The sequence below is a fragment of the Thermobia domestica genome, chromosome 3 (assembly GCF_964235325.1).
Source record: "Thermobia domestica chromosome 3, izTheDome1.hap1.1, whole genome shotgun sequence".
NCBI classification, from domain to species: domain Eukaryota; kingdom Metazoa; phylum Arthropoda; class Insecta; order Zygentoma; family Lepismatidae; genus Thermobia; species Thermobia domestica.
Genome location: NC_137456.1, coordinates 202,926,817 through 202,951,354, shown reverse-complemented (window position 1 = coordinate 202,951,354; position 24,538 = coordinate 202,926,817). Strand labels below are relative to the sequence as shown.

The 24,538-nt window shown below is 36.5% G+C and overlaps 1 protein-coding gene across 1 annotated transcript in view; it reads left to right on the top strand.

Moving 5' to 3' along the window:
• The first annotated feature begins 831 nt into the window (after positions 1–831).
• ND-ASHI (NADH:ubiquinone oxidoreductase subunit ASHI) overlaps positions 832–24,538 on the top strand; it is a 33,797-nt gene continuing 10,090 nt past the window's right edge. The window contains exons 1-3 of the mRNA XM_081752090.1: positions 832–979; positions 10,399–10,619; positions 12,456–12,614. Coding sequence (XP_081608216.1) covers positions 895–979; positions 10,399–10,619; positions 12,456–12,614 — 465 coding nt within the window. The 5' untranslated portion in view covers positions 832–894. The remainder of the gene's footprint in view (positions 980–10,398; positions 10,620–12,455; positions 12,615–24,538) is intronic.

Below are 24,538 nucleotides of genomic sequence, written 5' to 3'. Positions count from 1 at the left end.
AGTGAAACTCGGTTCTCTTTTGGCGGGCGAGGAGAACAAGCAAAGTGATGATCCTCATGGGCGGCGATTAGGGGGAGCAAAGGGGGGCAGTTGCCCCTTCACTTTTGGATGTAACCCATTTGTGTATATAGATTAATTTGGAAATGTAAAGTTTTTGTATGTATGTATGTTTATAGAAAAAAAATGGTGCCATATAATATTCGCCGTTGCGTGAGTACGTGATAGTTATCCTCCCGTGGAGTTAAGAAAGCTGCAGAAATTGCGTTTCAATTGCCACGGAAAATAGGTATAACCAAAACATTAACCTATTGCAACAGAACAATTTCAGCATTCCTTTACTTATTATAAGGATTCAATATATTAATCAGCCGCTTTGAATTTTAAGACGTTCAAGAGCAAGGAATCAAATCTCTTTTTAAGAGTACAAAGGGCTAGTACATACTTGCGTTGGTCTTGTCAATTTACTTAATAAAATATGAAATACGATATACGGTATTTTAACAAAAAAGAAGATAGTATCCTATTAGTTATACAACATCCCGTCAAGTCTTGGCTCCCCTCCACTTTTAACGTCCAATCGCCGCCACTGATGATCCTAACTGCTTTTTCACTTTTCCCTCCCATTATACAGCTTTATAAGTCATGTATGGAACATATATACATACATACACACACAGACACGCACACACAAACACACACACACACAAACACACACAAACACACACACACACATATATATATATATATATACTTTGTGTGGGCACGAAAAATACGATTATTTCTTCTGATATTCGATAATTTTTAGTTAAAGTGACGATACATTTTTTTCTGTAATCTGGCAACGCTGATGTATTAGCATCCGCTGAAGAAAAAGAGGAAGAAGAAGAAGCTGCAATGGCAATGATGGTGGGAGTTTTATTGAAGCAAGCTCGAGGATTGCAATTACAATTGTCATACAACGTAATTAGGAGTGCTGCAAGTAAGAACTAACAGAGATAATAGTTATTAAGAGGAAGTAAATGGTCAAATTAAATGTAATGATAGTTAGAATTAAGCTAGTTTTGATTTCTACTTCTATCCTTCTAGTCAGGCTAATACAGAAAAGGAAAGAAATCTTCAATGAGAAATGTTGAATTCTTACAGATTAGGAATACGGAGTTATGGTGTATTTATAATCATACTTCCCAGGAATACTATCTTCACGCAATCTACAATTTTTGGCCCCCGGTTTTTGATGATTACATTGACCATACGTAAGATGGAGAGTAATTGAGGACACCGCATTTAATTTATGGGGGATTATATACCGTTAAACTCTGTCGCGAATACTTATATTCGTGTAGGTTATGTTTAAGAGCATCGCTCGAAATAATGACCAAAAACGTTGCAGGAGATGTTTAGACACACCACTCGAGATGTCTATTCTTTCTTTCATTTCCTTATGTTCCCCAAGAAATTTGTGTTAGACGATTACAATACCGCGTTTAGCATAGATGAGGTTAAAGGGTCAGCAGAAGTAAATGTTAAAAAATAACTCTTCAACGATTTCCGCATAAATGTAGTTTCCAGCCATGTACCATAAAAACTACAGTGCAGAGAGCACAAATCAACCTAGTCGCGATTACTAACAGTGCATGGTGGTTATAGGGAGCAGGCGCGTCCGCGACGGTGACTGTGCACGTAAACGAGGGTAATTAAAATATGCTATGATAACCACTTTTTTGGTCATAGTTTTAAAAATTTGGGGGGCAGATCTTTTTGCTTAAAATTCGTACTTTCTTGCTATATTTTCTGTATTTTTGATATTTTAGGTTAGGTTAGCATACTGAGGTTTGGGGGGGACAGTTTTTTTTTCCCTTAAAGTTCGTACTTCTCATATTTTGTGTATTTTGATGGTTTAGGTTAGGTTAGCGTACGTTAATTTAGTTTAGATTAGTACTTAGTTACCCTTACGTAACATCAACTCATTCGACCTGTAAACATTTTTTTTTAATACCTGATTTTGGCCCCCCAAGTTCTATAATTAGCTTTTTTCTTTTCTTTCTTTCTTCCAGAACAAGTGATTTTGTCAATGGATATGCATTATCGGAATAGTATCAATGTTATTTCTTACACGTACGAAATCGGTGTTTTTGCTCCTTCTGTTCATAGTATTGTTTTGAAGTTTTAGCCGTTGCTGGCACTGATATTGTGTCCTATGGTTGGTTGGTTGTGTTGATGTCGCTGATTGGTGGTTGTGTATTCTTGACTGATAAGTTGAACATCGGTGTTGTATTTCTCAAGTGTATCAAGATTAGTTTCGATGTCGCTTCGTTCTGATATAGTCCAGGAATTAAACAACAAACCATTGTTTGGAGTTTAGTTTAGCTATTATTTTTTGTTTAAAGATGTGTGTGATAGTAAAATTGAGTTAACTGCTTTATCGCCGGACGAAAATTTACCAGATAAATTCGAAAATTTATTTTAGTTTCTGAGGAAGAGTGAGTGAAAGCAAGGGGAATGGAATAGTTGAAGTTCAGAAAATACTTGTTGTTGTTGATGTTGTATGCGGCCCTATATATGGAGGCGGATGGGTCTATTTGGCGGAGAAGTACACTTGTTATGATTTATGGGAAAGGTAATGTGGAAATGGTGCGTAAATGGCCATATCGTGTTTGAGTTTTATCGAGTTATACAAAAATAATTAGTGTCAGTTGTTGATATTGTGTAAAAGGCATGGTCTACTAAACAGGCGGACAGTTCATCGTAAGTGTGGAAACGAACTGAAACTACGAAAAAGAACATCATCATCTAACCAAACCTGATTGAATCTAACTTATTGTAATACTTTTTGGATGACATTTAGTGTCTCCCCTTAGCAACACATAAGCCATGTATTTTATGGCATATAAAGTGTTTATCAACTATCCTATTGCATGCGTATATACACCTGCGCTGAAGCAGGGTGTCTGTCTACTGATACTGGAAGTACTGAAAATATACTGGAATTTTGATCCACATACTGGAAAAATTATGAAATATACAAATATTATCATTCTTTATAATCTACCCTGGATTTTTGAACTCCAAAAGTCGATGGTAATAAAAATCTTGCATTATAAATAGAATAGAATAATACACAATTAATTCACAAGTTATAATATAACTTAATAATACATTTATATAGAGATGCAAAACGGCTTTTTTGAATCAGGGTTTGAAAAAACCCAGGTTTTTTGAAAAAGTCAACCCACCTGGGCCCCTATTGGTTTTTTCGGATATTTTCGGGTTTAATCGTTTTTCTTGTAAATATTTTAATGTCTTTGGGGTAAAAGTGTTAAAATGTGATTTATATTTTAAGATTAGCTTTGTCACAACTTGCAACAATTTTCTATTCACTGCTGTTTTAAAAAGAATGGCCGCCATTTTAAAAATTTACATTGGATCGTCGAGAAAACCTATACGGCCAATTTAGAATGTCTCGTGCTTCTACTCTCAAAATTGCAACGTAAAAGTCCCATAATTGCACCCTGTAGCGTGGATAACAGGTATTTTGAAAAATGACCGCCATTTTGAAATTTTACGTTGGATCGCCGTCAAGATAGGCACAGGTAATTTAGAGTATCTCGTGCTTCTACTCTGAAAATTTTAACTTGAAAGACCGAAAATAGCGTTTTGTAGCGTGGATAACAGCTATTTAAAAAAAAATGGCCGCCATTTTGAAATTTTACGTTGGTATGCCGTCAAAATCTATACAGGAAATTTAGTGTGTCTCGTGCTTGTACTTTGAAAATTTAAACTTAAAAGACCGAAAGTGGTACCGTGTAGTATGTGTAGTACAGCAGAGGCGGATAGACTCCAAGTGTGTGGGTGGGGGAGGGGGGAGAGTCAGAGCTGATGGAAGTGAAATATTTGTCTAATGATCTAAAGGACGAAGGAACAAATGTAGATCGAATCATCCCAGAAGCTTCAGTGATATTCGCCAAATGTTTTGTTGAAGTTCACTTCCGATACTTTGTGCGTTCAATTACGGGAATTTCCCGAGCACTTGTTGCAAGACGGTTCTTACCAGAAAATTAATTTAAAACAATTAAAGATATAATTCATATTTTATAAAGTAAGTGTTTCAAAATGTCTTAAATGGAATTAAATATTTCCAGCGTAAAATAAATGGTTTTATTGTTGAAGTAATCACTTCCGATCCTTTGTGCGGGAATTTCCCGAGTTCTTTCACGACGTTTTTTTTTCTTTCTTTCGAAAATGCGGCTTTCTTTACTGTACAGCGTGGTCCGGAAGTGGGTGTACCACTAATTGGTGTTTTCTGACGGTTTAAGGATATTAATGGACATTCTTACCGGGAGATGTTTAATGAGTGGCTGGTGTTTCAACTGGAAGAAAATGGTATCAAAGACACTGTTGTGATACAGCAGGATGGAGCACCAGCGCACTTCGCGATTCAGGTGCGCAATTATCTGAATCAGACATTTCCTGGCTGCTGGATTGGAGGAGGTTATGTGTCTACACCAGCTACATATCTATTGGTAGTACCGGCAACTATGGCCTTAAACAGGTCAAACATTTGAGGAATAATGTCCCTCGGCGTCGCTAAGTCGGCAAGTACACTATTCACGGAAAGTATTTTCTAAATTATAAAATTGCATATTTTACTTCAAATAGGCCATAAGCATAATCCATACATTAATTTGTTCTATAATTATCTTAAGCTAAGGTTTCTTATTCATTCATAACTTTGTAAAGGTCTTATGTTGAAAGGTGTTGTATACCTTAACGAGAAAGCATCTAATTCGCCCAAGGAAAGACCAAAATCTGATAAAAATCACTTTTAATGTGATCAACTTAGTTATACCAACAATATACTTATAAAAAGCTCAAAAACCCAAGTGGGTTTTTTCAGGTGGGTCCAACCCGAAAAAACCCTTTCGGGCTGGGCCCATTTGGGCAAACCCTGTTTTGAATCGATGGTTTTCTGTACATAAAAAGCCGGCTTTTTAGGAAAAAAACGAGAATTTTGGAAATTTTGGCTTTTTGCATTTTCATGATTTTTCTATTTAAATAGCTTTCTTATAGAATACTCTAAAGGTGCCTTCCATTTCAATTCAGGCGGAGCATGTACCATTCCCATCTCAGATATTGTTGAAACTTTTTTTATAGCAACTAGACATGTTTTTAAGAGACCCATATTTTTTTCTTCTTTTGTCGAAAAAAAATTCCCGCGAAGTAATGTGCCATCAAAGACGGGAGTACAATTTATGAATTGTAGAAGACATGGAAAATGGTCAACTTCGGAGCACCACCATTTAGCTATGGAGACAGGTAGAGTTATAATTCTTGTTGTGGTATGTACATAGGTATATGAATAAACTATATTTTATTATAGTTTGGTTTGCGCATGCACATCTTTTTGTACATAAATTAACAAATGAACGTCAGTTTATCTAAAACGTTGAAGTTTGCGAATTTTTTTCGAGCACTTCCGATTCGAATTTTAAAATTCTGTTTTCACGGTTGGTAAGACCTAGTTACCTGCTTTCCGAAAAAAAATGTATCGCTTCTGTGTGCAACCGCTTTGTCGTAAAAAATTCGAGAAATTGCAAAATTTTCAAAAATCGCCATTTTCTCGAAAACACTGAAATGTTGTCAGATGGTTCAACCTTACATGAATAATAAACACACCAAATACCATTCTCGACCAATGCTTCATGAATTAGCTACAGCCTTTTGAAGTTAGCGCAGTTTCGTTAACTTTGATGTCCAGTTAGCAACACTGCAAACAATAAAAGTGCAATGATTTGATGAAGTTTGTGGTTCACATTCATTAGATGAAGAATAAAAGGTTTTCTTGACTGGTTTTTATTATTTTGATCAAAAAGGCTCTCTAAAATGGTAAAATGATCCTCCCCCTACCCGTTAAGGGATCCGATGGTACAATTTGTACCATATGGGTGTTTCATGGTACATTGCGTTATAACTCTTCTATTTGAGCTTTTTCGTCCGTTCCTTTCTTTTGTTTGTTTTGTTTTTCAAGTTCAGAGGTATTGTAGAAGACCTTACGTATGGTTTCACGCCTTCCTCCGTCCAGACATAGGAGGTGATGACGTCATAATTTTAAAATATATATTTTCTCTTATTGAGGCTATGTTCATTATTTTTTGGCGGGCTTATTTTTGCACATAGAAGATTGAAATTTTCCCTCTTCTGATATATGATATGGGCATGCAAGTGGTACCATTTGAAAGCCAGCTTCATTCATTCTGAAGAGAATGAGGTATGAACCATGATCCTAGGATAAATAGTGACGATGTAGTAGCTGCTTGACTCAAAGTCTAAAAAATACCCCCAAAACCCCGGATCCCTTAAGGGCTACTCCTCTGTTTTCTTAAACCGAAGTAATCTGAGATGGAAATTACGATTACGAAACATACAAATTTCATAGTTTACTTGAAATGGCCATCCAATAAATTCTAATCTGTAAAAAGCGTGAACTGTTACCTCAGTGATGATTTGGAATGCTCCAGACAAAGTCTCAATTAAGTGCGATGTCATTACAGTGATCGAAAAAGGACAAAAAGTTTTAAAAAATCGAAACGTTTTACCCTAGTAACCCTATACTTGTAAACATAAAATACGACTATATTACTTACTGTAATCAATCGCCTGCAGAAATTTGTTCCTTAGAAGTATGTCTATTTGCAGTGTGTTCATTGTTACTTTAAATTTTACAAAATATTGTCCTTAAGCTTAACCTGCACCATTATATCAAATTAAACCTAATCTAATCTAACCCAAACTTGCTTTGTTATTTACTCATGGTTGTTATAAGTGAATTAAATGAAATTTTAGTTGTAACATCCCACGAGTATGTCCTTTAGGCTAAAGGAAACGGATGATTAATGAAAAGAATGATCATAAAATTTGATTTTTGTTCTGTCCCATCGGAAATCAAACTTTGGACCACGTGTCTGAAGGCGCTCGCGCTAGTGACTAGATCAGTAGGGGAGTTTATGGATACTACAGGATACATATTCAATATGATATGTGAGCTCCTTCGTGGCTAAGCGGTTAGCGTACGCGCCTTTGGCGTGGGAGGCCCGGGTTCGATTCCCGGTGGGAGCTCATGTGATTCGGATTCCACGTTAATCAGTAGGTCCACGTCTCATATAGCCTCGCTGCTGAACGGGACATTAAACTCAAAATCAACTCAACTCAATATGATACGTATTCAGTCTGGCGGATTATTTAAATAATGTCAGCTGTGCGCACTTTTTTTAAAAAAAGAAAAGAAAAGATAGGTGCAGTGATCAGTTTTCTGTAATATACGGTATTAGCTTCAACTGTAACTAATTTTCCGACAGTTACTGAAGTTTGCTCTTGGCTTCATACTTGAAACTGAAAAATCTTACGGTGTACCCGCAACTGTTACTCCTATTTAGGACTTCATTTCGCTATATTTCAATTCATTTTGGAATTATGTTCACGCACGTGTGTGACATGAACCGGGATCTCTTGTATGTGCATTAGTTATAATTCTTTTTCTCAGTACCCTGCAAAAGAAGGAAAGAAAGAAGAAAGTATTACGTGAACATTCACCAATTCTCTCAACATACACATTTTTGTGTCCATGAAGTGTTAGCCGCTCTGCCCGCCATGATTCGACTTCTTTTACTCCATGCTCACGTCACTAAAAGGTTGATTTATTCAGAGTATAAAAAAGTTCCACTCTATTTGTGTAAGAAAACTTGACTACCTGAAGTTTTAAAACGGCAAATTATACCTCTCCTCTCAAATTGAAAGTTATTCTAGATATTGATCCATTTGTATGCCCATGTGCATATCTTCTACGCTCGGAATGTAGTAAAGATCATCAAATATTGAAAGTGAATGAGGAGTTTACTTTTTTTTATCGGCAATATGACCGAATGGTCATTTTCTTCCATGAATTGCTAGATTTTTTTTTTCGGAAGGTGGTATCTTTTACTATTATATTATTACTAGCAGCGTTCACCCCGCTTCGCTGCGGTCACCCCGGAACGCAATAAACTTTGTTACTTAGATAATTTTTACTTTTTCGCTTTCAAGTGATATGATAAAAACCATAGAAGATTGCACTAATGTTAACATTATATCGCCTGTCATTTATGTTAACCCGCCCCGCTTCGCTGCGGTCACCCCAACCCGCCCCGCTTCGCTGCGGTCATCCCCGAACGCAATAAACTTTGTTACTTAGATAATTTTTACTTTTTCGCTTTCAAGTGATTTATAGCGCCTGTCAGTTATGTTAACCCGCCGAGTCACAGGGTCATGCGGGTTGCATATAAATACGTTTATTTTTATACCTATGATGAACTAATAACAAAGGATTTGTACGTATGGACACCTGAATGGTCAATTATCTCAAGACACTGGTAATTGAAAATTAAAGTGATATGATAAAAACCATCTAGGGTCCACATCCTAACAACCCCCCAAAAATGAAAGAAATCGGTTCAGCCGTATTAGCGTGATGAGCGGACAAAGGATTTTTTGTACGTATTGACACCTGATTGGTCAATTATCTCAAGACACTGGTAATTGAAAATTAAAGTGATATGATAAAAACCATCTAGGGTCCAAATCCTAACAACCCCCCAAAAATGAAAGAAATCGGTTCAGCCGTATTAGCGTGATGAGCGGACAAAGGATTTTGTGCGTTCTCTTTTATATATATAGATTATTATTATTATTATTATTTTGTCATAAATTTCAAAAGTAATTAGACCTAGCGGCTGAAATGCCGGAACTAGTAGCAGAAATCCCTGTATCAATTCCTAGCAGAGTGCATTGTGCAGGTAATAGAAATTCCTGGCATAATCTTTGTATTTATTTATTTTACCGTCTTAAACTATTACATTGTAAATCATTTTCATTTACGTGTTACTTACTCGTCGTTTCATCTGAATGTTAGCCTGCTCGGTTAGTGGGAGTCTTTCTCCTGCCGAGGTGAATGTGTACCATCCTGCTGTGCTTGTGTGTGAGTCTTCCTCCTCCTGTTTTTTGTACAGAAAGACCAAAAGTAAAATAAAAATAAAAAAATATTTTTTTAAAAAAAAATTGAAATTTTACGCCAGTTTTTCAAAGAATTTGCTTTCATTAGTAAGGATTGTATTCTTGTTCATTTACGCTGTTTTTGTAGTTTTCGTTTGTATCTTCATCTTCTGGGATCATGTTGTTTTGATGACTTGTAGTGTGTTAGTGTGTATCTCATTCTCTTTGACTTGGGCGGCCCTGCACTGATTCTGCGGGATTCGTAGGGTAGTAGGATTAGTTCTTTGTGGGTATGCTTAGGTATAATGTTGGCGACCACACTTCTTTCTTTATTTATTTAAAATTTATGTTAATTAACAGCAATTAAGCTTGTTCTCGAACCATGCGCTTGATTCTGTATCGCTGCGTTCTGTGCTTAGCTGTACTCATTCGCAAAGCGTTATTAAAAAGCCTGCAGAACGTCATTAATGACACCGTAATGCAAGACAGACTTGTGAGATGCCATCGGCTACACCAACAAGACTGTTTCATCGTTGTATATTGGGTGCCAGGACATGTTAGCATTCGTGGAAATATTCCTGCAACCAAACTCGTCGCACTGCACGGGAGTGTTCTCTTCCGTGCTTGGATCTGTGTTGCCCTTGCCCAATGAGTGAGCTTTCATTGGGAAGCGGATTTGAACCAGGTCAACGAGCATAAACTCCATTGTAATTTTGGACAGATCGCAGACGTCGTCGTATACTAATCACGATTTGAAATGATTTCGTCTCTCTTGCGTATCGGACACACTTATATTATATATTCTTTTATTGCTTGACGACAGCCGTTCATACTGTATCGTCCCACTGAGTATTCGGTACATTCTCATGGAATGTCCGAAATATTGAAACCTCAGAACTGCCTAATAATATTAGTCAGATTTTGGGATTAACCTTGTTTTTAATGGCCGTGTATATGTGAGATTGAAATAGTTAACGTTCGTTGAGGCTCTTATTTTGAGGTTTTAGCTTTAGTTTTTGTTGTTACTTTTATATATATTGGTATTTTTTCTTTTAGCTTTGTCATCATCTCTGTGTTATCCTTTGTAACTTTTTTATTATATTAATTTGTATTTTATTGAGATTTTATTGGCTTTTGATAATAGTAAAAGTTCTGCTTTTGATCATTGTTCTAGTGATGCTGGTGTTACTTTATGAAATCTATGTATCGACCATTGCCATTTTCGTGACGGGAACGAATAACATTGGTGCTGACGTCTCCATTAGAACCTAACAATTCATCCATTCAATAAGATGTTAGGGACAACTCATAGCTGTTTATTATAGGACAGTGTTAATTATTATGATGAATTCCTGTTACTTTTCTTCATTTCTCTAGTTTGGAACAAAGATTGGAAGCCAGAACAGTATCCAAAAACTCCTGAAGAAAGGACAGCTGCAGCGAAAAAGTATGGGCTTCATCCTCATGAATATGAACCCTACCCGGATGACGGAACGGGATTAGGAGATTACCCCAAACTGCCACCAAATTCAGCAGAAACTCGTGACCCTTATTATCCTTGGGATTATCCTGAACTTAAACGAAATTTTGGAGAACCGGTAAGATACGTTACATTAGACTGATGTGGTAAAATATCTTCAATACGCGAATGATTGTTTAATGTACTTATTTTTATTTACTACAAAGAATGTTCAGCACGAATGATAGTTCCAGCGATATCCTTACAATACGGATGTTCCTTTCCATGTTATTTATAGGAGTATAACTTTTGTTTCAGTAACACGGTGAAATAGGTTGAAGTTACTCTCTTAAGTGTGTTGGAATATGACCAAACCAATTAATAAATTACCCCCAAAAGTAGTAATGGCGAGGCAGAAAATGGGCAGTAGGCCTACATTGTCCCCTAAACGTTCCCTGTTGTGCAAAGTTTCCTGCTAAATGTCGATTTCGTAATTGTTGTACACTTACATAAAATTGCAATTTTTGATCAGTTAAATTATCAAATTTAGACATATCGCAAAAATTCTGTAACATGTTAACATGTATATTCTTTAAAATGTTGGTTCCCGAGAGGGACCTTGTATTTATATATTTTAGCGCTTGTTAAGTTTTATTGGATTAACAGTTCAATGAGATCTTGTTCCTTTTTTAAACAGTCAGTTTTTTTTTAGTGAGAAATACAGTTATAACTTGAACTAGTGGTAGCAACGTATGTTTCTTGAAAATTTTGCTACTATATGTCAAAATAAATAGACAGTGACAACTCAAATGATTGAGAGAGTTTAAGAGAGGATTTAGAACAGGAACTCGTTCGTTTTCTAAGCATGGTAACTCACCAGATTTTAATATATTGAGTTTCTTGTAATAATAGAACTTTTTAATCTCTGACAAAGTCAGGATATATTTTATACCAATCTGAAACGAGACTTAATACACGAAAAAATTAAAGTTGAAGTTTGTTATTTGTAGCTTGTAACTGGTTATTTCATCTTCTTTTGTGCAGCCCACTACCACATATTATCATTTTCTACATGCAGATGACATTTGTAAGTCTTTGCAATCAGTTCTGGGAAAGGAAATAGCACTTTAGAACGTGCCACCACACCTTTCACAAACGAAATCCTTGGCACTGTGTATGGTAGCCTGCTCTCGCTGGTTTACCACGTATGTCGTCATCACAAAATCTTTTTTCCTCTGTTGCTCGCTACGACTGAGCGTATCGCGATGAAACAAACAGCATTCCTTTTATACTTTTCAACTCTACAAATGGAAATAATTTGAAAAAATGCATTTCTAAGTGCTCCTTTAATAATCATGAGTTACTGATTCGCGTGACATCTTCCGTTGCTCAGATACCTTGTATTTTTGGCGTGTATTCAAATTTATAACCGGTACTGTATATACAGACTTGTTTCCATATTCTCCTTCCTTTTGTTTTTCTTGTGAGTAATCTTGGCACTCATTACGTCTTCATTTGAACAAATCGAAAACTTCAATATATGGTTTCGATTTTGAAATATATATATATATAATCAGCGTTAAAAAAAAGTCGTTGTCTGTACATACAGAACGGGTTCTTTTTCTGCGGACATATAAGCCATGCTTCACAAGAACCCAAAAATTGGATTTTTGTAATATGTTAATGTATAATAGTATTTTTTTATTCAATTTTTTGAACACCATTCCTATGTGAAATGGACCGTATTGTTTTACGCGAGATCCCAATCAAATGTGCTCATAACAGAAATCGAGCTCGAGATCTGGCAGGAAGGAATTGACCTATTTATATTGATATGTTGTTACAATCTATTTGGATTTTGGTACATTTGCTAAGTGACTTGAAATATTTGGAGTATTTGTATTATCAAGAATGAAATGTGTAAGAATATCTGTGTATATTTCAATTAATTAGATTTTTGTTATATATATTGCAGCTTAATGCAGACGCTGACATATATGGAGAAGACAGAATAAATGCTACAACTAAACCACGGATTTCCGAAGGAGTTCAGTTAGCGGCTTGTGTTGGTCTAATAGGAGGGTTCTTTTTAGCTTTTACTTATCTCAAAGATAAGCCCATGTTTAGGCCAGTGGTAAGTTTCTCCATTAGTTTTTTTCTTTTTCTTTTTTGTTTCAGATATTGTACAAGTCTGAATGAGAGTATTTTGTGTTATCTTTGGATCGCCTTGTTTTTTTTTTCTTTCTTTCTTTCAATTATGATTTTTCTTCTATCGTGTCAATAGTCTCGTCCCACTACTTTTAAGTGTCAAACATATCTTACATATCTTAAGCAGGGTTCAAATTGAGCTTCAAATTCAGGGAAAGTTAGAGAAATTATAATCAGTCGGGAAAGGTCTTCAAAATATATCGAGAATCAGAAAAATTGCTGTACTTCACAGAAGATTCGGAAAATGCAATCAGCTTTGACGAAAGTATTCAGAGGTCTTATTATTCAACAGATGTTAACAAGCATTAGAGCTGTACTCAGAAGATGAGAACACCTCAAAGAATCAGCGCAGATTCAAAAAGAATATTAAAAAGCTGTGAAAAGATAATTATCTTTAGAGATAAATACACTTGAAGAGCACCTGAAGTGACAAAACTTCAAGGTTTGAAAGAATAAAATTAAATAAAGTTATTTATTTATTTAGACTTGTTTGACATGTCGAGGTTAAGGCTATAAGAGGCCTTATCTACCACCTAAACATGATACAAATTTCAAAATTCAGAGAATATAATTTCCAATAGGAAAAAAGTTAGAAAGTAAGAAAAAATACAAGAAACAGTCGCAGACTTACGCACACACACAGATACATAGCACACAAATTTTATAGTGCTACACTAGAATATATAGTGTTACAAAATATTAAATTTTATTTCCTTATGACGGTCTTCTCTATTAGTTGCTACAGAAGGAAATACAATAGGATTAGAAATTAGATATCTAGGCTTTCGGTATCTACAGCCATGTTAGCGCGTCAGGTATGAGGAATGACGTCCGTCGGCGATCACACTACCCAAGAAATGGCAGGAAGGAAGCAGCCTGGGATTATTGTTAGATACCATCTCAGCAGTTGCGTAGTGTGAATGAGAAAAACTTAGGAAAACCTCACTCAATGGCTGGCCTGTAAAATCTTTACACTTTTTCGACCGAGTGTCTCATCTGGGAATCGAACTCGGGACCGCTCGCACTAAAGGCGAGATCGTTAGCGACTATGTTACGCGGGGCCACGAAAATACATTAGGTTTGTTGATTGTAGGTAATCAAGGATAGGCTAATTTATGATACATGTTTACTACTTTATGTGTGACTGTATTAGGAATGTCGAGTTATTACATTAGTGTATAATTATTGTTTGGTACTATTGTTTTATTGTTTTCCAATACTGAAAGTTTGACTCATAATACGTATTCTCAGTAAGAAAATAAGGTTATACTGCAGTGATGAATTTTACTTAGTATACCTTACGATAATTGAAAAACTCTGTATTTAAGAAATAAAAAGAAGGGTGTTGGACGGCTATGGTCAGAGTGGAGGCTGATGGATAAATGAATTTTGCTTTTGAATTGATTTTGAGTTTAACGTCCTGTTCAGCAGCGAGGCTATATGAGACGTGGACCTACTGAATGTAGAATCCGAACCACATGAGCTCCTGCCGGGAATTGAACCCGGTCTCCCACGTCAAAGGCACATACTGTAACCGCTTAGCCACGAAGGAGCTCGAAAAATTAGTTTCCTTCAAAACCTAGCAATAATTGATGTGTCGCGAGTCAGAGAAAATTTACTTTCTTAGTCATGGAAATTCAAAGAAACAGGGAAATCAGTATCAGAATGTCTGTGTGAACCATATTGAGGAATATTTTGTATGTCCCATCCATGTTCCATCTATAAGGTAGTTGGAATTGACTTTGTATTGAAAATTACTGTAAAAGATTAACCAATTTTCATGGAACATGAAACACGAAGCCTTTTGTTTTTTTCCATATCTCATTCATGTCTTGTAGGTATCAATGGTGGACCTGGTGCAACATCTGACCTTGCGTGAACGGGCTCAGGTGGCATCTCGTTACGTTGTATGACAGTGTGTGGTCCAAATACAAAGATTGCGAAGTGTGAAAAGACCTCTTGTCTCTGTAGATACAAAGACCATAAGAAATTGCCCTTCGAAGCTAAAGGATACAGGTTATGTAGCAGATATTAGGAGACGTGGTCGCCCCTTAACATCCAAGTCGGGGAAAAATATGCAGGCTGTTCAGAAAATGTACGCTCAAGGTCCTCAAAAATCACAAAGACAATTATCTTGCGAAAGTGGTTTAATCCGACACACAATTCGAACTGTTTTGAAAAAAAGGTTGAATTTTTGTCCGTGGACACTACATTACTGCCTGGAATTATCGCCGGAAGACTGTGGTCATCGGTTGGAGTATGGGAAGAAGATACATACTTGGTACGAAGACTGGTTTTATCTTTCGGTGATATTTTCTGATCAGATGAGGCCGTGTTTCATGTTGAGGAGTTTGTTAATCGGCACAATTGTTATTATTGAGTAGGAGAGAATCCAAGGATGGTGATTGGAAAAAATTAACGTACCACTGGAGTTTCCGCATAAATCTGTCGCAATCATACCCAACCGTTTACGAAAACTGGTGGATAATGGTAGTGCTTATGTGTAATTTGAGCAATGCATAACAATTTACCATTCTAAGGAACAAAATATTTTACGTTTCGTGAAAATTGGTTAAGAATTATATATATATATATATATATATATATATATATATATATATATATATATATATATATATATAAACAATTTTCAATAGGAAGTTAATTCTCGCCCACCTTGTATATACTTGCTCATCTTATATCATGAGTCACTGGGTGCACTTTTCTATTCCCATACTCTTTCAGCAGTCCAGCGACCTAACCCAAAGAGAAAATCGGCACCAGGGTGGAGAAAAGCGTCCTGAGTGACAGTTCTCAAGCGTCTTATATGCCGTATACACTAGTGCAAGAAGAGACAATAGACAATGCAGTAGCTTCTCTGGAGTTGCTAATTCAGTCTTAGAAAATCCCCCTCCTTTTGTGTATAAAATCCCTCACCCCAGTACAGACTACCGAAATGATAGTTACATTGTCTGAATGTATTGTCCTATAGTTCTGTTCGTCATACGGAAGTCAATATTACATTTTTAATTTACATGTTGTAAAGGTAGGGAAAATTTCGGCATTTCGGTAGAAGGGATGATATTTTTTTTCACAGTTAGCTCGCTTCGATCATGACGACATTTGCAGAAAACATTCCCAATATTGACAGGTTACTTTTCAAATATAAATTATAATTTTACTATTGCAGGGTTGCCAGTAAAAAATAAAAAAATCGGATTTCCTCTAAAAAAAAAAAAAAAAAAGATATTTTCGAATATAGGGGTATATAATTTCCCAACGGTATCGGTTACCGGAATGATTGTTAAATTTTCAGAAAGTACGGTCATCGACGAGTAGAAAGAGGTATAACACATTCCGCAACGATAAATAGGGACGTAATTATACGTTCCTGAGTAAAACCTAACAAAATAAATGTGAAAAACATGAATTTTTTTAGGTAAATTCTACATTTACTGGCAACCCTGAGCTACCAGCTAATTTTAAGTGTGATATTCATGTTCAGCGCCTCGGACTCGAGAATACATCCTCTCCGTGGCTAAGCGGTTAGCGTACACGCCTTTGGCGTGGGAGACCCGGGTTCGATTCCCGGCGGGAGCTCATGTGGTTCGGATTCCACGTTAATCAGTAGGTCCACGTCTCATATAGCCTCGCTGCTGAATGGGACGTTCAACTCAAAATCATCGAGAATACATCCTGTATTATTACGTTTAACCAACTTGTTGTTTTCAAAGGCAAGTGAAATTGTGATGTAGTTAACTCTCTTTCCACAATTAGTTTACGACTGGATGGTTTCCACTTAAGAGAAGTGGCATAGATAGCACCACGAGAGGCAAATGCATTGAGAAGCTTTGGCTAAGTTTGTATGCTAAAAGCATAGTTTCACGTCACTTATGAGATCATACAGGGTGCCGACGAACCTGGAAAACCGACGAATGTTAGGGAATTTGAGAAGACTGACTATAGTCAGGGAATTCTACTGTGTCAGGGAGTTTTGATGTGCTCAAGAATTAAATTTTAAAATTATTTAAATTGAAAATCTCAAGAGTATTTTAAATGTGGTTGAATGGTTGTTCTTCAGTTGGTAACTTCAGACTAGAAACGTATGCGCTATCCACTAACGACGTGTAACGAACTTATGTTCCGTAGTCTTTGCATCATTCGAGGCACGAGGTCCTTTCACATTTCGCCACCATCTCTGTACTTGTGCCACGGACTACCGTATTTTGTATCGGGATGCCAGCTATGCCCGCTCACGCAAGGTTAGACGTTGCGCCATGGTCTGCCACTGATACCTGCATAAATGAGATATCATGTAATAAAATCCACTATTGCAGGGAATAAAATGCTTTATATTTCATGAAAATTATTTAAGTATTAAAAAAATGTAAAAGACTATTATCAAAAGGTACAGTTTTATCTACCCACCCTGTAGATGTAGCATAAAGACACTAACATACCAACTGTAGTGCTTAGCTTCAGTGTATTTTTCGAGAAAGCTACGTTGTCACTACACTTATCAAGAGGAAGACCACTATTAAATTTTATTCCATAGTGGTACTACTAAAGTGAGTGGTATCCTATGTGTTTGTTCAATGCAGTTTATTATAAGTAACTCTTTTCGCACAATTTGATATGAATGGCCCATGATTTCTCAAACCTGCTTTGCTACATGTCAGGCATATCAACACATACGCTTACAGTGTTATCACTTCAAGAGATTCTTACAAGAACTATTCTACCTCGCCGAAATATTGTAAACAATGTCACTTGCTCTATCTTTCGAATTCTTCTATTAAATTCAGGTTCCGTTGCATCGGAGGGATCTCCAGATACAGCTTCTTCCGTCATTCATGCGTTGCTTTCATTCGACTGTGAATTCACTTTTATGTTTTGTCAAGATATCTTCAACAAAGTCAAGTAGACAAGGTGGCATACACTATTACTGCAATTGCACTTGTATCGGTTATTTTGACGTAGAACATTCGTGAACTAACTTTGCTTTCACAGTGTTTTCGAACAGGGTGAGAATTTCGAACGGTACGTCATTTGCACTATCTTCTTATTTGAAATATTGAAATATCAAAGTGAGGTTATCTACCCCCAGAAAACCCGATGGAGAGGCTTTTCCAGTCCCAATGGACTGTCCCCATCCGCTTTTGTTATTCAGATTTTCGTTTGGTTACGATATCTTAAACGAGCTCGGAGATACGATCACTTGACAAAGACACAAATACCCTATAACAAGGCATACTTTAGCATTTAAAATTCTGGAGTGACCCCCAAGGACTCCATATTAGAAAATCTTGAGAGTGAAGCCAGATGTTCCATTCGATACATCCCCTGACAGTTCCCTATCTCAGTATTTGTTTCATCCTTTTATCTCAAGCCACTTCTGATTTATAAGCACTATATATTATATCAACCGTGTAATAATAACCTCAGGTTGTGGATCGAGGAGAAGGCCTGTAGATATGGAGGTTAGCTGCGAATATACTGAATAAGCAGTCGTGGCCAGACGACAAGGAGTGGTCCTCCAGCTTGGGGTTTGGATGAGGCTAACAACCTCATTCTGTAAAAACTACCAGGACTGATAACTTGGCTCGACCTCAGCGAAAGAAAATAGACATGAAGTGTGAAACATGGAAGGTTGAGTCTTTATAGGGCAGGCGCGTTAAAATCCGTAACGAGTGAGTTAGAGAAATAGAGGATGGACGTAGTAAGAGTTCAGGAAGTTAGGTGGGAAGGAAATGGAACTGTGAATTCCGGAAATTTTACGTTCTTTTACGGAAAAAGAAATAAAAATCACCAATGAGGATCAAGGTTTTTCGTTCACAACAAATAATATCAGCAATTAAACGGGTTGGATTTGTTACTAATAGACTTTCTTTCATTACTCTTAAGGGTCTTAAATGTACATGTCCCAACAGAAGATAAGGATGACGATATAAAAAATGGAACGGATATTTGACCAACTACCGCGGTACCATATGAAAATTCTATTAGAAGATTTCAACGCGAAGGTAGGACGAGAGGATATTTTCAAACCGATTATAGGGAACGAAAGTCTGCATAAGGAAGGTAATTATAACGGTGTTAGACTCGTGAACTTTGCAACATCCAAAAACCTTATCGTGAAGAGTACAAAATTCTCACATCGCGACGTTCATAAATACACTTAGACCTCACCAGACGAGAAAAACACATAATCAAATTGATCACGTTTTAGTGGATAGAAGAAGACAATCAAGCATAATTGATATTCAGTCGTTTAGAGGGGCTGACTGTGACACTGATCACTACCTGGTAGCAGCAATTATAAGGGAGAGATTTTCGTTGAATAAAGGAAATATTCAGTGTCTAAAAACGGAGACATTTAATTTAAAGAAATTAGAAGAGAGCCAAATAAGAGAGGAATACCAGATTGAAGTTTCGAATAGACTCTTGGTTTTAGAAGATTCGGAGTACACTAGTGTTGAGGATACTTGGATTGAAATTAGAGATAATGGTTCGACGAGGAATGCATTAAATTAGCAGAGAAGGGAAATCAGGCAAAATTACGTTGGCTACAAAATCCGAATGAAATAACTACACAAAATTTCGTGGACATCAGGCGGGAAGCTTCCAAAACTTTTAGAACAAGGAAAGCGATTTTTTGAAAGCTAAAATTAAGAAATTTGAAGATAATAGTAAAAATAAAAATATTCGGGACATGTATAAGGGAATCAACGAATTAAGAAAGGCTATCAACCTCGTGCTTATATATTAAAGAAAGCTGACGAACATTTCTCAGTGATACAGATAACATCTTAAATAGGTGGAAAGATTTCTTGACGATTTTCTTAACACGCAGTCAAAAAAATATGTGAGTGGTGAACGGGAAATACCACAGAACCGTATATTCCAGAACCTAACTGAGTAGAAGTACAAATCGCTATAAAGAAATTAAAGAAACACACATCTCCGAGTGTAGTCTAAATTCCGGCTGAGTTAATTGTAGTTGGAGAGGAAAAATTGTGGATCAAGGAAGAATTGCCCCAAGAGTGGAAAGAATCAATCATTGTTCCAATTCACAAGAAAGGCGCCAAAACTGACTAATAATTATTTAGGCATTTCTCTTCTGTCAACATCCTATAAAATGCTTTCAAACATTGTATTAGCAGTGTTGACCCCATACGCAAATGATTTTTTTGGAGATATCAGTGCGGATGTAGACGAAATCGATCAACTATCGACCAAATATTTACCATTCGGCAAATACTCGAAAACAAGTGGGAATAGAATACCCCAGTACAGCAACTATTTATTAATTTTAGAAAGGCTTACAACTCGGTTAGAAGAGAAATATTGTGCAACATTCTTACAGAATTTGGAATACCGTAAAAGTTAATTAGATTAATTGAGATATGTTTAAATGAATCCCAAAGTCAAGTCCGAGTAGGAAAATTTTTGTCCATGTGCTTTTACGTCGAGAATAGCCGGAAACAATGAGATGCGTTGTCGCCATTATTGTTATTGAGCTTTGTGCTGGAGTACGCTATGAGGAAAATTAAAAATAGCATCCAGAGCCTAGAGTTGAATGGTATTCAACAGGTTATGGCGTATGCTGATGATATAAATTTAATAGGGGATAATAGGAAAACAACAGAAAGAAATGCAGAAGTCTTATTGAACACTTACAGGGATATGGGTTTAGAAGCAAATGCAGAGAAAACTAAATACATGGAAGTTCGTCGGAATCGTAATACGGCAAATTATGGATGCGTTAAAATATTAAATAAAACTTTTGATAAAGTGGTTACTTTCAAATATCTAGGATCAATATTAACAGACCAAAAGCATATTGACGAAGAAATCAAATGTTGACTAAAAGCAGGGAATTCGTGTTATTATTGAGTTGAGAATCTCTTGTCGTTGCGAGTTCTGTCGAGGAATTTGAAGCTTAAAATATATAAAACGATAATCATGCCTATTATTCTGTATGGTTGCGAAACATGGTCGCTTACTCTGAGGGAAGAACATAGACTAAAAGTATTTGAGAACAAGATCCTGGGACGAATATTCTGATCCTAGAGAAACGGGAATGAGGAATGACGGAAACTTCCTAACGAGGAACTACATAATTTATACGGTTTACCAAACATCATTAGGATCATCAAGTCTTGGAGGCTGAGGTGGGTAGGTCATGTAGCTAGGATGGAAGAAAGTACGAACGCTTTCAAAGTCATAACTGGAAGATCAATCGGCAAACGACCATTGGGAAGACCTAGGCGCAGATGGGAGGACAATATTAAGATGGATCTCGCAGAAATAGAATACAAAGTACAGGATTTCCACATTGTGGGAAATCAGGGAGTGTCAGGGAAATGAAAATTTGTCAGGGAAATAATGTACTTTGCTTAAAATGTCATGGAAAGTCAGGGAACGTAAACGTGCAAGTTTAACATTTTTTTTTTTTTTCAATCTAAAATTGTTTCCTCTCTATCAGTTGTACAAATTAGGACCACAACGATACAGCACTCCCAATGATGACAGTGATGCAGTGTTGCTGTTTTTTTGCTGAGGCAGTGAGATACTGTATTAGCGTGTGTATTTGTGTGTGAGACAGAGAGGGGGAAGGTTTCAAGATAGAAAAGCTTCCGAAAGAACTGAAAGCATCAGATAAACTAGCTTTCAGGCTTGACTGTTGAAACTTTTTGCGGGACACAATGAAGAAGATTGTGGAAAAAAGCCCCTCTGAAGTACAAACTGGTACGTGCTCTGTCAGCTTTGAACCCCAGGTTACAAAGGAACAATCCAGAACTTACTTTTAAACTAAGATGAAACGCATCCTACAAACTCTGCATGAACATAACAGAATATCTGATTCTGTAGCTGAGAAGGCAAATTGTCAATTGTTGTCTTTCTGTGCTGAAATTCAGGGGTCTCATGACTTCAGAAAATAAGAAAAGAAGATGGGCAGCATCTGGTTAGATTAGGACACTTACTGTAGAAAACCAAATCACTTGCGCAGAGGCGGGTGGATGGTGCAGTTATGGACTATGGAGGTGTAGAATCTGTTCTTGTTGCTCAAAGAATTCTTCTCCCAGTTTGTTCAGCTCGGAGACGCTATGATAAATACCTTAAACAGAAACGAATCAAAATGCAGAGGAAAGCAAAATCAAAGATGAAAAACGAAAACTGAAGCAAAGAAGAAACAAATGGAATAATGTTACAAACAAGAAGAAGACGCTCTCGTAGAACAAGTTCAAGATCTGAAAGCAAAACAAAATTCTATTTAAAAATGTAAATGTGAGGATTAACGTGTTTCAGAGTTGGCAGTATTAGAACTGATAGTGGACCACGGGGACTTATTGGTAGAGCGTTCACCTCTGGTGCATGAGGTCCTTGATTCGATCCCAGTTCGCGCAAGGTAAACTTTGTGGTGGGCAAACACCATGTGCGTGGGTTTTCTGGAGGTTCTCCCGTTTCCGCCTACTTTCTTCATTCCACCATTTCATTCATTTCTCAGCATCATTGTCTCCTTTAGCTTAGACGGCATAACTGTGAAACGTAAAACAAAGATTTCATTTCATTTTAGGACATAGTATTAGGTCTCAGGGAGAGTTGTCAATATATTCTTGACTACATGTTATATTGCTTTTCATTGTTTTTTCAACAACAACAACAACAACAACAAAAAAAGTAATTTGCAATGTCAAGGTATGTAATGCTGTATCATACGTATATTATTATATACTTACATGATAAAATTTGTGTAAATAACAATTACTCATATTGAACATAACAAATATGTAAATGTAATTAAAGGCGTGTGTTAGGCTGCTGTGGGGATGGAGAAAGCCGTTAAAAAAGTGTATGATAGAACTTACCCCATATCTTTCCATGTACATTCAAGAATTTGTTAGGGAAAACAAGAATTTGTGTAAGGGAAATTCAAGGAAATTGGATCTTCACTTTCTTGTGGGAACCCTGAAAGTAGAAACTGGATCCAGTTGACTGAGGATAGGAGTCAGTGGAGAGCTTTTGTGGACGCGGCATTGAATCTCTGGGTTCCATAGACCATAGTTAGTTTCATATTATACGTGAAATGTAGTATGTTAAATGCTGGTAATTTCGTAAACAGTGGCCCACACGAAAGAATATATGCCCCCCACCGCCCAGGACCTCATATTAAGGACCCTGATGGTAAAGTAAAATGCTCCACTCAATGCAACCCCGTAGCAGTTTCCTTTTTCAGTTTTTTTTTCATCTTTTTATCTCCTACAGTTTCTGATTTATAAGCACTGGACATTTTGCCTGAAACACCATCTAGTACAATAGTCATTTCGTAAACGGTAGCCATCACGAAAAAATGTTTCCTACAAAACTTTTTTTTTTCTTTGTGACCTTTCCAACGATATATCTCAAGACATACCCTGGAATTTGAAATTTTAAAGTGACCCCAGGGCACCCTGTTAAAGGATCGTAAGTGAAAGCGAGATACTCCATTTGATGCACGCATTAGTACTTTCTTCTCTCAGTTTTTGTTTCATCCTTTTGTCTCCTGGCGTTTCTGATTTATAGGCATTGAACGAAGTTACAGATTCACCTGGCTAATAAAATGCTACGTTTATGTTTGTACAATTTCTTTCGACAGTAAAATCTCGGAAACCACAAGCTCGAAGAACATGCCATTTTCGCTAGTGGATTCCAAAATTCGTGTATATTTGAGAGTTCACATTGAAATATTTTTGTTTAAAAAAAAGGGAAATATATTATTATTTTTTTAAATTTAATATTTTAGGAAACGTTTGTAACCCTTAAGATTAACATGGTTGCTAGGGCGTTGCTAAGATTGATATCCTTGTGCAAGGCAACCAGTAAAAGAGCTATTTACAACGGTTTGATGAATGTTGTAGGCGCGTTGCTTTAATCTGAATGGCGAAACCTACTATATGCCGGCAAATTCAAAAGCTTTTAGAGCCGCCATAAGGCGTGGTCAGATATAGATTTATATGAAGAAAACAGATTCCGTTTGACATCATCTATAATTTCTCCAAGTTTGCTACAACTCACCTCAATATTTATATATTAACATGCTACGTTTATATGTTTGTCTATAGCTGTTCTTTCCCTTTCTGAGTTCTGCCTTCACTCGGTCTGAAAAGGGACATGTGTTGATATAGTGGGAAGTTAAGAGATTCATTCTAATAATAGAATGATGCAGTTGTAGATAACCCAGGTTCAGGTAATTTTGTCATTAATTTATCAAAATTTAAAGTCAGTGACCTTGGAATCTCTCAATACCGATTTTTCTTGAAATCGAATTATTATTATTGTTCGATCAGCAACATGTTGGATCTGCCATTTTATATTTACAAAATGTAATATGCAATCCGAAATCGGTGATCTCGGAAACCTCCAGTATCAATTTTTATTGAAATCAAATTGATTTTCATTATAAATTCACTATATTGGCTTCGCTTTTTCTTTTCTTGTACTTTTTATCGAAAATGTATTATCGATAAAGTTCGTTATCAGCAATCTCAAAAACCCATATGCACTGAGTTTTAGAAAGAATAAATTATGTTTTCGATTTTCAGAGACATTTTTGGGAATTGAGATCACTGTGTGAATGTTGGAACATAATCCTTTTAACACTAATCGAGAAATCAGTGTGATTGTAGCAGGGTTTTTCCAAGTGGGCCCAGCCCGAAAAAAAACACCGGGTTTTTTCGGGTTGGATCCACCTGAAAAAAACACCTTAAAGCCCACCCGGGTTTTTGAGCTTTTCGTTAGTATATTATTGGTGCAATTAAGGTGATCACATTGGAAGTGATTTTTATCAGATTTTGGACTTCCCTTCGG